Here is a 17,150-nt window from a genome sequence, read left to right as displayed (position 1 = left end):
AATTGCGCCACCTGTTGGTTAAGAATGTGAGTGGCCCCTCACACAAAACTGTAAAAATATAAAAAAAACAAATAGCTTATATATTTGTCTTCATTGTGCATAGAAGTTTCTTTGACACAACATGTACTAGTTTAATATATATATATATATATATATATATATATATATATATATATATATATATATATATATATATATATATATATATAAGGACTATTAATTTTACTATTTTACTATTATACTATATACTATTAATTTTAGTGGAATTTTATTTCCTCTGAAATAAAATACACGATCTACTATCCAGTTATGGCAAATCATTAATTATTTATGAAATTAATTATTTATACATTGAACTTAACTTCACAAAAAAATATTGAAGTAGCTTTAAGGCAAAATGTCTTACATTTATACAAAATTACGTTACATGATTTGTGTATATAGATATTTTCACACATACATATTTAAGGGAAAAATTAAATAAAAACTATGTTTAATCAAGAGACTTTTATTTTGAAAATCAATTGTTGTGTCTTAAATTTCGGTGGTGTTTACTGTAGCAAATAGTGATCACTTTTACTTTTCGTTTGCTGAAATATGGCTTTTCAGTGCCAGAGGGACAGTTATATGCAGGAGGTATGTGACTTTTTATTTTATTTTATTTTATTTTATTTTTTAGATTTTTGACATTTCATGTACCGCCAGAGCAGAGAATGAGGAGAAATATTTGAATGTGTAAACACTGAATGTATTATTCAATGACAGCACATGTCCAGCAGTGACAGCTGCAGAGATTGTACTTCTCCACATACAAGTCATGTATAATTAGTACACATTTTGATATTAATCAAGAGTGCAAGTTTAATATTGTATAAAAATGCATTTGTCACTTCGGGACTATTTAGGTCAGCTACATATACATTAAAACCACAAAATCCATGTCCATTTTCTTTGTCAACTTGCCTTTTACAGTTGGACACGTCTGTCGTGTCTTGCGTGCCTGCAGAATTAAAACTAGAGAGTAATGGAAAAAAAGAAAAGCTGAAGGGCTTTAATGTGAAACTGAAAGACACGGTTCTGTTTCCAGAGGGTGGAGGACAGGTGAGTTTTCTTTCTCTAATCTCATGCCTTGCAGGTATCAAGATGCAATGTCTGAACAATCCCTGAATATATATTTGTATTGCATGAGCTTGATTTGAGATTGAAGTCTTTTCTTCATTCCCAGCCTGATGATCATGGGACGGTCGGAGGTGTCCCAGTCCTGCGTGTGCTGAGACAGGGTCCAGATGCAGTGCATTTCATCAGCTCTGCTCTGGAGGAGGGTCAGGAGGTCCACATCAAACTGGACTGGCAGCGAAGGTTTGACCACATGCAGCAGCATTCGGGTGAGGAAGGAAGGAATGTGTTTGGGAGAACTGTTCCTTTAATCCTGTAAAACATGACATATGAAATAATAGTCAGAAAAATCTAATTTTATTTTTAAATGAACAGTTTATTTAGACAAAAATATAAAAATATATATCTAAAAAACATTTAAAAGCTTTTATGGTTCATATACTATGATTATAAAGCTCATATGAAGCCCAAAAAAAGGGGTAAGGCACCTAAGTTTTGTTCAGATGTCCAAACTGAGCAAATTTGATGCAGTTTTGATATTCATATGGCCAAAAAAGATGAAATTCTGGTATCTTGTAATGTAAACTAATGAGATTTTTATAACAGTATAGCAGACTACTTACATAAAATGCATATAAATATCAAACATCTCTCTATATCTCCCAGTAATATGTATTAAGATGATGTACAAATAAGCCTTATGCATCATATTCGATACTCACGTTTCAACAGGATTTTTCTAAAAGATTATGTATGTATCAAGTAAACCTAACAAATTCACAGTTTCAACACAAAAAGATGCATGTGCCATGACCTAAAATTTTTAGAATTATACTAAAAGACCTTTTACATACTAAAAAACTATAACCTATATATCAGATAACAGAAGGTATGTACTAGATTGTATATGACCATTTTTTTTCAAGTTTTGATCATGTTTATAATTTAGAGCCCATAGAAATTTGCGAATCAAATATGATACGGTAGGATTTATAGGGTTAAATAAAGCTCAAACTGATTTTATCGCATGCTTATTGTCCTTTTTTAAAGGTCAACACTTGATCACAGCTTTGGCTGATGCAATGTTTGGATACAAAACTACCTCTTGGTAAGAGCTTTGGTAGGATCTATTAAATGACTTGGAAATAAATTAGATTTTTCTAAATGTTAAAGCATGCTGATTATGAAATGATGCAGGGAATTGGGACGTCAGCGGAGCAGCATAGAGCTGGACACAGCCTCGGTGAAGCCTGGGGAAATGGAGGCTTTGGAGGCTGCTGTGAATGAGAAAATCCGTGCACACATTCCAGTCACTGTCAACCTTCTGTCCCTTGATGATCCAGCTGTGGAGAAGGCATGTGTGCAACTTCATAAATCTTATTTTAGTCTTTTTTAGAAAGCTCAAATACTGCATTTACCTAATCAGGTAGATAGGAATGCAAGTGATGCACTTAAAAACCAAGACTAATCAGGCTTTAAAACAGCAGATATCTTCTGATTCCCAATAAAACATGTTACATTATACACTGAAGAGCCCAAATCATGTGACTACAGAATGACTGGATTATCTTCAGTGAATCATTTTCAGTAATTCAATGTGTGCAGGAATAATGAAAATATAGACATGTCATATAATCTCAAAACTAAAAACTATAATATGCTCTGCTGATTTTTAATGTTTTTGAAAGAAGTCACTTAAGCTCACAAGGCTCATTTTCTTTGATGAAAAATACAGTAAAACAGTAATATACTATGACACATGATTATTAATGTTGAAAACAGTTGTGCTACTTAATAGTTTAATGAAAACCATGATACATTTTTTTCAGGATTCTTTGATGAATAGAAAGAACAGCATTTGATTTGAAATAGAAACCTTTCATAACATTATAAATGTCTTTACTGTCACTTTTGATTAACTTTTTTTTAACAGGTGAGAAGCCGTGGTCTTCCAGACGACCACGCTGGGCCCATCAGGATCATTGACATTGAGGGTGTAGATGCCAACATGTGCTGTGGGACTCATGTGTCCAATCTCAGTCACCTACAGGTCAGTCCTTGTGTCATGGTCGAGCGCAGTTTAGGTCAACTTAACCTGTGAGCCATAGTCTTAGTGTATTATTCAGTGATGTTCTGCTGTTTAATCACTCAAATTGTGTTTATGTGCTCATTAGATTATAAAGATTTTGGGGACTGAAAAAGGGAAGAAGAATAAAACCAACCTGATTTTCATAGCGGGCAACAGAGTGCTAAAATATGCTGAGAAGAGTTATAACATTGAAAAATCTCTGACGGTCCTCCTCAAGTGAGTTACTCTCTTTAGAATGAGGCGCTTCTCTTCAAGCACGAACTAACGTTTATCCATGTGGTCTATTAGGACAGGGGCTGATGAGCATGTTGATGCCGTGGACAAGCTACAAAAGACGGTCAAACGTCTTCAGAAGGTAAGATACAGTAGAACCTACTGTGTCAGTAAACTGATTAATATTTCACTTTAGCAATTATTAATCATTACCCTGTGTGTTCCTGTGACAGAGTAATCTTATTATTCTGAGGGAAATGGCTGTTCTGATAGCGCAGAACTTCAAAAGCAAACCGGACAGAGGAAACTTCTTCAGCTTACACAAGTGCGTGATTAACTTCTCCTTGTTAAAGCCGTTAGTTAAAGTTGGCATGAAACTGAAGTTGTGATAGTATTTTCTTCCCTATTGTGACATACAGTTGAGCTCAAAGGTGCCATTGAACGTTTTTTTACAAGATGTAATATAAGTCTAAGGTGTCCCCTGAATGTGTCTGTGAAGATGCAGCCAAAATGAATTTTTTTAACTGCCTATTTTGAGGCATAATTAGAAATGCGCCGATTCAGGCTGCGGCCCCTTTAATTGCTCGCGCTCTCCGCCCCCTCCCGAGCTCTCGACTCTATCATTGCATAAACAAAGTTCACACAGCTAATATAACCCTCAAAATGGATCTTTACAAAGTGTTCGTCATGCAACATGTCTAATCGCATAAGTATGGTATTTATTTGGATGTTTACATTTGATTCTGAATGGGTTTGATAGTGCTCCGTGGCTAACGGCTAATGCTACACTGTTGGAGAGATTTATAAAGAATGAAGTTGTGTTCATGCATTATACAGACTGCAAGTGTTTAAAAATGAAAATAGCGACGGCTCTTGTCTCCGTGAATACAGTAAGAAACGATGGTAACTTTAACCACATTTAACAGTACATTAGCAACATGCTAACGAAACATTTAGAAAGACAATTATCAAATACCACTAAAAATATCATGCTATCATGGATCATGTCAGTTATTATTGCTCCATCTGCCATTTTTCGCTGTTGTTCTTGCTTGCTTACCTAGTCCGATGATTCAGCTGTGCACAGATCCAGACGTTAACTGGCTGCCCTTGTATAATGCCTTGAACATGGGCTGGCATATGCAAATATTGGGGGTCATACATAATGATCCCGACAGTTACGTAACAGTCGGTGTTATGTTGAGATTCGCCTGTTCTTCGGAGGTCTTTTAAACAAATGAGATTTATATAAGAAGGAGGAAACAATGGATTTTGAGACTCACTGTATGTCATTTCCATGTACTGAACTCTTGTTATTCAACTATGCCGAGGTAAATTCAATTTTCAATTCAATGGCACCTTCAAAAGTTTACATACCCCTTGCAGAATCTTTGAAAATGTGAATAATTTTAACAAAATAAGAGAGATCATACAAAATGCATGTTATTTTTTATTTAGTACTGTCCTGAGTAAGATATTTTACATAAAAGATGTTTACATATCCACAAGACAAAAAAAATTGCTGAATTTGTAAAAATGACCCTGTTTAAAAGTTTACATACCCTTGACTGTTTTTTTTGTTTTGTGATGGTTGTTCATGAGTCCCTTTTTTGTCCTGAGCAGTTAAACTGAGCTCTGTTCTTCAGAAAAATCCTCCAGGTCCCAAAAATTCTTTGGTTTTCCAACATCTTTGCATATTTGAACCCTTTCCAGCAGTGATTGTATGATTTTGAGATCCATCTTTTCACACTGAGGACAACTGAGGGACTCAAACACAACTATTGCAAAAGCTGCAAACATTCACTGATGCTCCAGAAGAAAACATGATGCATTAAGAGCCGGGGGGTGAAAACTTTTGAACAGGATGAAGAAGTCCAAATTTTTCTTATTTTGTTTAAATATCAGATTTTTTCATTTAGTACTGCCCTTCAGAAGCAAAAGAAGATATTTTCACATTTCCTGGAAGACAAATTAAGTACAATTTACCTCGATATTCAAATTCAAAAAGTTTTCACCCCCCGGCACTTAATGCGTTGTGTATTATGCTGCCAGGCCAGTAGTTGGCGATGTCACTTTGTAAAGAAACATTACTCTCCTATAGACACAATTTTGCGTTTTTGTAGTTTACGTGAAGACAATAACTGTATCATTTTCAAAAACTTGCACTTTGAAACCTGATTTCAAAAGCTTCTGTTTTCAGGCCGTGAAAACGCAGTTGTCATATAAATGAACAGCCAAAACGTATAAAATTTTTCTGTTTTTAGTTGAAAATGGTGTTGTGTAAACGCCCTCTATTTTCATGATGACTTTAAAGGTTTAGGAGTGAATAAAATCAGCATGAAATGCTGTTCTCAACCCATTCTACTTCCATGACCTGATGTATTTCCAGATAAAACAAGATATTCAACATGATTATAGAAGGGCAAGATTGAAAAGTTCAATCCATTTAGCAACTTGTCTGCCTTTTGGTGATATTTTCACAGCAAAGATGGTGATAATGAGTTCATGAACATCATCGCAAATGAAATTGGATTTCAGGTAAACCGCATCTTTTTATCCATCCACAGTGGCTGACGTGTAGTTTACACTCTCATTGCTGTTCTTGTGTAGGACACAGTGATCTTCCTGACCGTGGGTGAGGAGAAGGGTGCAGGAATGTTCCTTCTCGCAGGGCCTGAGAATATTGTCACAGAAGTGGGACCTCGGTAAGACCAATAATAATTCAAGTCTTTTCATACTGGCATTTTTTAACCCTGTTAAGTCTGACATAAGAAATAATAGTCAGGATTTTTTATTATTATTATTATTATTATTATTATTATTATTATTTTTTTTTTGTTTTTTTTCAAATGGAAAATTTTTTTTCAAATGGAACTTTTTAGATGACAAAAAAAAAAAAGTTTTGCATATGTGTTTTTGTTGAGCATCGGATTTGATGCATCAGGCTTTTAAGGCCCATATACTGTTATAGTGAGAATATGGGCACAAAACATCAATTTTGGGCCCAAACTGAGCAAAAATATTAATTTTATGCAGTTGCTGATATTCACAGTATATGGCCAATATGTACACTTTTAAAAAAATCCTGGGTTGTTTCAAACCAAATTTAGGTCAAATATGGACAAACCCAGCCGTTGGGTTACATTTTTTACTTACATTTTGAACCCAACGACTGGGTTTATCCATATTTATAGATATAGAGTGATATATATCCAGCCATTGGATTAAAAATTTAATAAAAAATTGTAAACTGTAATAAGTCTAATTGAATTGTTTTCCCCAGGTTGCATGCAGAACTATGTTATGTAGTGATTCTTCCAGTAGGTGCACTCTTCTGAATGAAATGCTCCTCTGTTTGTGTCATCATGTGCAGGGTGTCAGAGTTGCTGCAAGGTAAAGGAGCTGGAAAGGCTGGACGTTACCAGGGTAAAGCCAACAGTCTGGTGAAGAGGGCAGAGGCTGAGGCCTTATTGCAGGAGCACAGCTGCAAACTCACCGCAGGAGAGGAGTAAAACGACACATGCTGACATACAGGTGCATTGATGATCCAGACTCTGTCTACACCAAACACATGCACCATGTTGCGGCGCATCAAAACTAGATAGTTCCGTTGGTTGCAATGAAACTGTCTTCATGGAAGCGCACAATGCACAATCGATGCTCCATTTCTACTTTTGATTCACTGCTTAACTACTCAAGCCATTTACTTTCCTGTCCGTCCAGTAAAAAAAAAAGTAATTTTTTTCATGTTGTGATGTTTTTGGTCTCTGGCCTTCATATTTAAATAATTTGATGAGGAAATAATGGTAATACTTTACTTAAAGCCTTTAAGTATAATGCATTATAAAATGTATTCATAATGTGTGTTATAACGCATTACATTTTTTCATAAATAATTGTAACCAAAGTTTAATTCATTATAATATTTGCAAATTCCTTGTTACATGTGAAACTGGTTGTCTGTCATGTGTTTTAATGCATTATACTTTCTGTTAAGGCTTAACATTAACATATTATAACTGTGATTACACTTGTTCATGAGACCATACAACGCGTTATATAAAAGGCATAATTAATGCATTAAAGATATTTTTATATTGTATTATATGAATGAATATGAAAAAAGGTGCTCTACCGATACAAGAGGAGGTGCAACCGAAAATCAAAGGTGCAACACTGACTCTTAAGAGCTCAAACTTTATTACTTAAAAAAACATGACGTTTCGTTAAAGTTCAAACTTTAAAGAAAACATGGGCGGCCGAAACGTCATGTTTTTTAAGTAATAAAGTTTGAGCTCTTAAGAGTGAGTGTTGCACCTTTGTTCAGCTATATTGTATTATATAAAAGGCTTTACCTAAAAAATTTTAAGGGTACAAACATGTAAAGTTTTTTCATTATTCTTAAAGGGTTAGTTCACCTAAAAATGAAAATTCTGTCATTAATTACTCACCCTCATGTCCTTCCAAACCCGAAACACTTTCGTTCATCTTCAGAACACAAATGAAGATATTATTGATGAAATCTGAGAGTTTTCTGTCCCACCGTTGACAGTCTATGCAACTACCACTTTGACACTTCAAAAAGTTCATTAAGAGATATAAAGAGAAAGAGATGGTGAACTATTCCTTTAAATAGCCCATGCAAATTCAGTTTTTAAAACAGTAGGAAATGAAATAATACTCTCAAGCTTACAGCTGATTGGTCTGCAAACAGCTTCAACACGTCCGGTGCAGACAAACTCAAGCCACTGTAGTAAGTTACAACTTTGGTTGCTTCCAGTTTAGACACGCTGTTTCTGTGATCAGAGAAACGGTTACTTGATCGGTGGACTTTGGAGTAAATTAGAGCATGATTGATAATGTCATTTATTTCTAAGGCTAATAATTTTGATAGAGTGTAAATTGGAGTACTACTTTATGTATGAGCTTGCAGAATCATTGCCTTAGTTTGATCAGAATTAAATTACTCCATGGCATATAATGTTGATATTGTATTGATATTTTTTTGCTTTGCTAATTTGAAGTAGTGTACACCCTTCATAAATTACCATGATTAGTTGATTATTTTTCAGCCATTGGACTGGTTCTTAGTACAGATTGGTAGAAAATACTGAATTAAATGTATTTAATTGTGGGAAGGATAGAAATAAGATGTTGAGACAGCAGCTCTAATCTAAATAAATAACTTAAAAAAAATATGTGCTTTGTTGAATTCTTGGTCTGTGTTCATAGTCCACCTGAAAATGACAGTTGTGTCATCATGTACTCAACCTCCTGTCATTCCAAATCCAAATAGATATATAAAAGAGATATTTTGCAGCACGTTCAAGCCAATTTTTTCCATACAATTAAATTAACTTTTTTGTAAATTTTGTAAAAATGTACCATGTAAGTAGTTGCGTCCTGTGCTTTATTCAAAGTCTTAAGAAGACGATCTGAACAAAATTTAAATGATGACATAATTTTTATTTTTGTTTGAATTATCCCTTTAAAATCACAAAGTAGGGCTGGGGAATTACAATTTAATTACAACTGGGAAATGTACATTTAGGGCCAGTCAGTTGTTTTGGTCTCAGAGATTCCTAGTTTTTTTTTTTTTTTTTTCAGGGCTCACCAGAAGTAAGGCTGAAAATGTTCTTTTTAAATCAAAATAAAAAATTGCCATGCTTTGGGTTGCTACACATATTGTTCTCTACCCTACTGTACCAAAATTTGTAATAAATAATCTTCAGATGCATATTGTTTTTGAGGTTACTGATGTACAGTGCATATCAAATGAGCATGCTTGTCTCGCACCTTGTTTTCTTGAAGATGATTTGATTCATCAGATGAGTAGTTGATTTTGGGTACTTAATATTAATATTCCATCTAAAACAGGGTGTCCAAACTCGGGGCCACTGTCCTGCAGAGTTTAGCTCCAACTTGCCTCAACACACCTGCTTGGAAGTTTCTAGTATGCCTAGTAAGACCTTGATTAGCAGGTGTGTTTAATTGGGTTGGAGCTAAACTTCACAGGACAGTGGCCCTCCAGGAACAGGATTAGGCACCCCTGATCTAAAACTATTTTAATCTGTATTTTAAACTTTTTCCCAATTATTATGGAGCATGGCTTTTTTTATTTACCTTATATTAATTACTACAATTTGGTTAGTTGCACTGCACACTCTGCATTGCACACTTTGCCTCATACATTTTTTTTTTTTTTTTTTTTTAGATAAATTTGACCTAAAAATGCAAAAGAAAGAAAATGCTGAACAAGAGATATTTTGAGTATTTTATTAAAAATGACCTAAAGAATTTCCAAAAAAATAGAATATTACAGAAAATACATCAAAAAAAAAAGTACATATCTTAGGGAGGACAAATTTTGTCCTCCTATATATATATATATAGGCTATATACTGTAGTTTATTTTATTATTTCAGTTCTCAAAAAAGAACACTTCTTTTGTCAAATTCCAGACCTTTTCTTCTAGATCCAAAGGCATAAGGGCACGTTTACATGACAACAATTTACGTTTTTCCTTTTGCGTTTTTCACGTACAGACGTGAAATCCCCATTCACACAGATCCACGTAAATGACTAAAAACTCTGTATTCTCCTGCCAGGCCAGTAGTTGGCGATGTCACTTTGTAAAGAAAAACTACTTGCCTATAGACTGAAAGCACGATATACGCATGCGCGTGACATCACCGTTTTCACAAATTTGCGTTTTTGTAGTTTACATGGAGATAATAACGGTATTGTTTTCAAAAACTTTGAATACTGTTTTCAAAAGTTTGCTTTTTCATTCCCCCAAAACACATTGTCGTATAAATAAACGGCCAACTCACCGTTTTTAGTTAAGAACGTTTTCCGTTTTAAACGGCCCCTAAGATATAAAAATTCAAAATTCTAAAATTCTTCATCTCACACATCACATCACCATAAACAATACATGCACTATAACAGTGCTTAAATTAAACTCTAGTTATCTGCATCCCCTAGTTAGAAAACACAGGCAAGTTGTTCATCAGGCAGCGTTCCTTCGACTGATTGGATGAAGTATGGAAAATGTGCTAGTCTGAAATACTGTAAATAGTTGGGCAGTTGCTTACAGTCTTGTACAGTTCTTTCCCAGCTTAAAGCTGCTTCTTGCTTTGTAAACCGAGGCTTCCGGACACGCAGTACGGGATGATACTGACAGTGGCGAGGGGAACGGTGGCGCTCTTGCAGAAAGACAACAGGTAGAAGAGGGCAGCCGTGTGTGTGGGAGGCTTGATGGAATCGAAGAGATGCAGCAGAAACAGAGAGGCGACGATACAGGCGATCCTGACGCGAGCGCTGCTGCTCTTCTTGCTTTCCGTGTATAGTGGGGAGTGAAGGCCGAGTCCCAGACCGAACAGGGTGCCCATGTTCCTCAACAGGCTGGCGAACGGTGTGGTGTCCAAATGGACCCAGGCTGGATTGACACACCACCTCTGGGCTTTCTCAAGGGTCCACAGCAGGTCCACACCCAGAGCTTTCAGGAGCACGTACAAGCCCACCGCAAAAGAGAGCAGGAACAGCGTGACGTTGAAGTAATTCTTTAGACTGGCACTATAGATCCATTTCTGTCTGTTGAAGGCCTCGGCAACAATCATGCCTGTGAAGAAGAATAATACGTTAATTGTACTACCTCAAGACTTTTACACAATTCTTTTGTGCTCCAGAAGCTCAACGGGTACATAACTTGTCAAAAGGTTGCAATAATTACAATGGTTTAACGTTTTTGCGCACCAAGGCTACATTCAATTTGATTAAAAATACAGTAAAAACAGTGAAATATTATTACAATATAAAATAACTGTTTTTTTATTTGAATATATTTTGAAATGTAATTTATTCCTGTGACGCAAAGCGGAATTTTCAGCATCATTACTCCAGTCTTTAGAGTCACATGATTCCTTCAGAAATCATTCTAATATGCTGATTTGCTGCTTTTATTGGTGTTCAATTATTACTAATAATGGTTCTTATACTGAAAACAGATCTGCTGCTTAATATTTTTGTGAAAACCATAAGACATTTTTAAAGGATTCTTTGATGAATGGAAAGTTTTCATCACACTTTTGAAATAGAAATGTTTTGTAACATTTATAAATGTCTTTACTCTCACTTTTGAACAATTTAATCTGTCCTTACTGAATAAACTTTTTTTTTTTTGTCTTTCTTATCCTAAACATTTGAATGGGACAGGTTCTACAAAAATATTAAGCAGCAAAAACAGTTTTCAACATTGATAATAATAAGAAATGTTTCACCAAATCATCATACAATGACTTGTGCAGGATCATGTGACACTGAACACTGGAGTAATGATGCTGAAAATTTCAGCTTTGATCACAGGAATAAATTCAATTTTTAAATATATTCAAATAGAAAACAGTTCTTTCAAATTGTAGAAATATTTCAAAATATTACAGTTTTTACTGCATTTTTGATCAAATAAATGCACACTGTACAACCTGAATAAGCTGGCAAAACTAAAAAAAAAAAATTGCGGTAATCAGTTAAATTGGGAAAACAAAGCATTAAACACTATTAAATCTCCAAATTAACATCAATCTTGCACAAAAAAAAAAAATTAAAAATTATAACACTTAATTTTAGAATTTATTCTCCCTTTCGGGTGTCATGGCAAAGCATGCTTGGAAATATAAATCTCAGTCCAGTTTCAGGTAAATTTAAGTTTGTCTAAATTAAAAGAAACAAGTTCATAAAACTCAAAACAATGAAACAATTCAGATTACTTCAAATGTGTCAGTTTTGTGAACTCAAAAGAAAAAGAAAGTTCTAAATACTCATTAAAAGTTAATTTGATTGAACTAATTTGTTTAATTTGAGTTTGCCACACTCAAACCAATTAATTATTTTGAGCATTAGAGTTTACAGTGCAGCTTGAAATGCCAAGGTCATGGGTTCAATTCACAGGGAACATGTAATCTGATGCACTCAGAACACCGAGCAGGTGCACTTTCATCTGTTAATGATGCTTTTGCGAGATTCTTACCTGAAATAACGCCTGCAAAAACTTGATGGGGGAAATGAGCAGCGATAAAGACTCGAGAGAGGCATACACAGACCTGGACCGTCCAGAAGAGTGTCCAAAGTGAACCACGTAAGTATCTGAGTAAGCAAAACAGATAACGTTAAACATATCGCAGAAGCTATTTTGAAACAAACTCCTGGTGATGCGAAAGTAACCTAATTATGCTGAAGATTGACTTACAGGCTCTTGGACGATGATTTCTTCTCTTTGCTCAGCATTATGGCGAGGATGGAGGTCACCAATGCGTAATAAACACCAGCGGCGCCCATAGCGTGACCAGATGGACTGCCTGCATCAAGAAGCAGATAAGTGATCAAAGTGGTCTTTTGATGTATGATGAAACAGGTTTTAGGAGGACAAGTGTGGTACTTCTAGAAGAGAAAGACGTACCTGGGCCAGTCTCACAGGTCATGGGATACTGCTCAATATGAGGCGCTGAGCTGTTGATGTAGTAGGAAGTCTCGTGGACCCACCAGTATGGACGTTCTCCAAACAGGATCCTTGAATAGATGAATCAACAGTCATTTTTTTGTCAATTAATGATTAATTAATGACATTTTTGGTTGCTTTGCTTACCATTTAAATACCAAATTGAGCCAATCTCCTATCACAGCCACCCAAATAAGCTTGATGCCGACTGATTCTTTCAGATGGAACCAGATGGGAAAGAAGATGAAGAAGGTGTTCCTCAGATCTGCCGCGAAGGAGACGAAAAGAAACCATCCTTGGGCGTCTTTGTAATGGGTCTGCAGGTATTGGGTGCTACTCACCCCGAACCCATGCACTGTATCCATCACAGCATTCATGTTTAGATGTTCTCTGAGGCAGAATGTGTTGTAGAGCTAGTCAAGAGTGATAGTCCTCCACCACCTGCCTGTGGTTTTTATACTAGCAGGCCCACCACCACAACGCATGGACAAACCGATCTTTGAACCTTGCACATGTGTAATAAAACACAGAGTGGAACAGAAGAAAAAAACGCTAGAGTTAAGAGCGTGTTTGTCCTGTCAGAAGAGATAACGTTCAGGAGAAAAGGGACGTAGAAAAGACGTAGCAGTGAATCATTGAACTCATCTGCGACCTCAAAAACACATCCAGCCTCGGTCAACATCTGTAATTGTATTTATATATATATATATATATATATATATATATATATATATATATATATATATGTTGAAATTATTTTAAAAAGTCTACATCTATTTGCACAATTTATAAAATATTAGATTATGGGTGATTCTTGAAAAATAAATAAAATAATATTTCTTTTACATTTTACATGAAGAAAATGATGCATATTTTAGCACCAATAAAATTTGCATTACAATATTATTTCCCAGAGCATATTTTAAAAAAAATAATAATAATAAAATAAAAGGAACAATTTTTCTAATTTTTTTCTGTTTTTTTTCTATTTAAATTGGGGTCATTTACAAATACCACCCTAAAGTATATATACTTTGCAATTTAAATTATTTCTTAATTTAAAACAAGTTATTTGTTTGTTTATTTTTATTATTTTTTATTTATTGTATTTAGTAGTCTTTTTTTTTTTTTCGTTCTTTTTTGTTTTTGCCAAACAAACACGTGTTGTTTGTTTTGGCAAAACAAACAATCTATAGACCTACGTCATTATGACTTTTGAGAAACTAGGGCAAAATTTTCCCCAAACAAGAAGGGGAATCCTGTTCAGAAGATAATCTCAGAGCAATGGGAACCTATCACTCTCAGACAGGCATTCATTTGGCTGCTTACATAAGCAGTTTCTGATTTGCATTGAATTGCTTGTTTACGTGTGTTACATAAGTACATCAGTTGATCTGTGAAGCTTAAGTGACAAACTAAACTGTAATCAATGCAAGGCTTTTTCTAGCTGATATTTGTGGAATTTGTTCAATTATATTTTCCTTGATCAAATATATTTGCAGACCATCTTTGACCATATTTACAACACATTCATTTTGATGAACATACTAAAGCACATGTAATATTTTTAAATGTACAAAGTTGCAGGTTTATCATTAGAAAAATGTACAATTACAAATATAGATATGAATATCACATACGTGTTTCAATAGAAGTTACATTAAAGTAAAATTTAGTCTGCTGTAAATGCTTGTCAGTACATTCAGCAGTACACTTTAACCATATTTCAAACACAATGGAAGTAATTATGAAATACATATAAAGATGTACTTAAGTCCGACTTAAAGGGTTAGTTCACCCAAAAATGAAAATTATCCCATGATTTACTCACCGTTAAGCCATCCTAGCTGTATATGACGTTCTTTCAGACAAACACAATCTGAGTTATATTTAAAAATATTCTGGCTTTTCCAAGCTTTATAATGGTAGTGAATGGCGCTAAAAAGTGCATCCATCCAGCATAAAAGTAATCCATACGTATGGAAGAGGATTAGGGCCAAGCAATAATAAAAAAAATGAAACCATCTCGAGATTAAAGTTGTTAAATTTTGAGAAAAAAATCATTAAATTTCGAAGGTCGAGATAAAATGTTGAGAATAAACTCATTAAATTACGAGAAAAAACTCGTTAAATTTCAAGAAAAAAGTCGAGATCAAATGTTGAGAATAAACTCGTTAAATTACAAGAATAAACTTGTTAAATTATGAGAAAAAAGTCGTTAAATTACGAGAACAAATTTGTTAAATTATGAGAAAAATGTCGTTAAATTTAGAGAAAAAAGTCGAGATAAAATGTTGAGAATAAACTCATTAAATTATGAGAAAAAAGTCGTTAAATTTCAAGAAAAAAGTCGAGATAAAATGTTGAGAATAAACTTGTTAAATTATGAGAAAAAAGTCGTTAAATTACGAGAACAAATTCATTAAATTATGAGAAAAATGTCGTTAAATTTCAAGAAAAAGGTCGAGATAAAATGTTGAGAATAAACTCATTAAATTATGAAAAAGAACTCATTAAATTTCAAGAAAAAAGTCAAGATCAAATGTTGAGAATAAACTCGTTAAATTACGAGAATAAACTTGTTAAATTATGAGAAAAAAGTCGTTAAATTTAGAGAAAAAAGTCGAGATAAAATGTTAAGAATAAACTCATTAAATTATGAGAAAAATGTCGTTAAATTTCGAGAAAAAAGTCGAGATAAAATGTTAATAAACTCATTAAATTATGAGAAAAAAGTCGTTAAATTACGAGAACAAATTCGTTAAATTATGAGAAAAATGTCGTTAAATTTCGAGAAAAAAGTCGAGATAAAATGTTGAGAATTAACTCAGTAAATTATGAGAAAAAAGTCGTTAAATTACGAGAACAAATTCGTTAAATTATGAGAAAAATGTCGTTAAATTTCGAGAAAAAAGTCGATATAAAATGTTGAGAATTAACTCAGTAAATTATGAGAAAAAAGTCGTTAAATTAGGAGAACAAATTCGTTAAATTATGAGAAAAATGTTGTTAAATTTCGAGAAAAAAGTCGAGATAAAATGTTGAGAATAAACGTATTCGTTAAATTATGAGAACAAATTCGTTAAATTATGAGAAAAATTACGTTAAATTTCAAGAAAAAAGTCGAGATAAAATGTTGAGAATAAACTTATTCGTTAAATTACGAGAACAAATTCGTTAAATTATGAATTTGTTCTCATAATTTAATGACTTTTTTCTCGTAATTTAATGACTTTATTCTCAACATTTTATCTCGACTTTTTTTCTCGAAATTTAACAACTTTTTTTCTCATAATTTAACGAATTTGTTCTCATAATCTAACGATTTTTTTCTCGTAATTTAATGACTTTATTCTCAACATTTTATCTCGACTTTTTTCTTGAAATTTAACAAGTTTTTTCTCGTAATTTGACGAGTTTATTCTCAACATTTTATTTCGACTTTTTTCTCAAAATTTAACGAGTTTTTTCTCGAAATTGAACAACTTTAATCTTGAAATGGTTTTATTTTTTTATTATTGCTTGGCCCTAATCCTCTTCTGTACATGCGGCTGGGTTTATTGTAAGAAAAAAATCCATATTTAAAGATTTATAAACTAAAATAACTAGCTTCCGGCAGATGACCGTACGCATGCTGCGCAAGTCGACTTGCGCCACAAGAGTATCCCATGACGCGACGTATGACACAGAATGTAGGAGTAGCGTAAGCTTTGACGCCTCTTGCGGTTCAAATAAATATGGCTGTGCAACAAACTCAAGCTCCTCTTCTCTTATATCATAATCCTCCGACATTTCTCTTTAAAAATTCTTGTTTTAGACTTCTAACTCATGATCAGTGTTTTGTTTTGCTCTATCCTCTGCACTTCCGTGTTCTCATCCATCATATTTTTATGATGGATGGATGCACTTTTTTGGGTTTCAAAATCATGAGCGCCATTCACAACAATTACAAAGCGTGGAAGCGTTTTAAATATATCTCTGATTGTGTTCGTCATATACACCTAGGTTGGCTTGAGGGTGAATAAATCATGGGATAATTTTCACTTATCTTATGATTTTTCATTTTTCACACGCTTAAGTATATATTCTTTTAAAGTTATTTCTGTAATAAGTACCCTTTTTTGTGTATGCTAAAGTGTACTTCTTTTTCACAAGGGAAGAGCCCAATGAAAATGAAAACATCTGTTTGTAAGAACACAACACCATGAAGCACAACAAAACAAAACAAAACGT

The 17,150-nt window shown here is 33.9% G+C and overlaps 2 protein-coding genes across 2 annotated transcripts; one reads left to right on the top strand and one right to left on the bottom strand.

The window, feature by feature from the left end:
- The first annotated feature begins 496 nt into the window (after positions 1-496).
- aarsd1 (alanyl-tRNA synthetase domain containing 1) lies at positions 497-10,251 on the top strand. Its single transcript, XM_048170568.1, has 12 exons — positions 497-636; positions 973-1,101; positions 1,226-1,385; positions 2,167-2,224; positions 2,314-2,470; positions 3,050-3,166; positions 3,291-3,421; positions 3,494-3,560; positions 3,652-3,743; positions 5,902-5,956; positions 6,029-6,123; positions 6,792-10,251. The coding sequence occupies exons 1-12, from the start codon at positions 598-600 to the stop codon at positions 6,928-6,930; spliced, it is 1,239 nt and encodes a 412-aa protein (XP_048026525.1). The 5' UTR covers positions 497-597; the 3' UTR covers positions 6,931-10,251.
- Positions 9,681-13,356, bottom strand: g6pc1a.2 (glucose-6-phosphatase catalytic subunit 1a, tandem duplicate 2). The gene is made up of 5 exons (XM_048170569.1): positions 13,065-13,356; positions 12,879-12,988; positions 12,669-12,777; positions 12,450-12,565; positions 9,681-11,042 (listed from the first exon to the last, which is right to left on the bottom strand). The coding sequence occupies exons 1-5, from the start codon at positions 13,292-13,294 to the stop codon at positions 10,540-10,542; spliced, it is 1,068 nt and encodes a 355-aa protein (XP_048026526.1). The 5' UTR covers positions 13,295-13,356; the 3' UTR covers positions 9,681-10,539.
- Positions 13,357-17,150: the final 3,794 nt, after the last annotated feature.

The sequence above is a fragment of the Megalobrama amblycephala genome, linkage group LG20, assembly GCF_018812025.1.
Source record: "Megalobrama amblycephala isolate DHTTF-2021 linkage group LG20, ASM1881202v1, whole genome shotgun sequence".
Classification (NCBI taxonomy): domain Eukaryota; kingdom Metazoa; phylum Chordata; class Actinopteri; order Cypriniformes; family Xenocyprididae; genus Megalobrama; species Megalobrama amblycephala.
The sequence above is the reverse complement of the archived record's forward strand: the minus strand, read 5'-3'. Positions and strand labels throughout refer to the sequence as shown.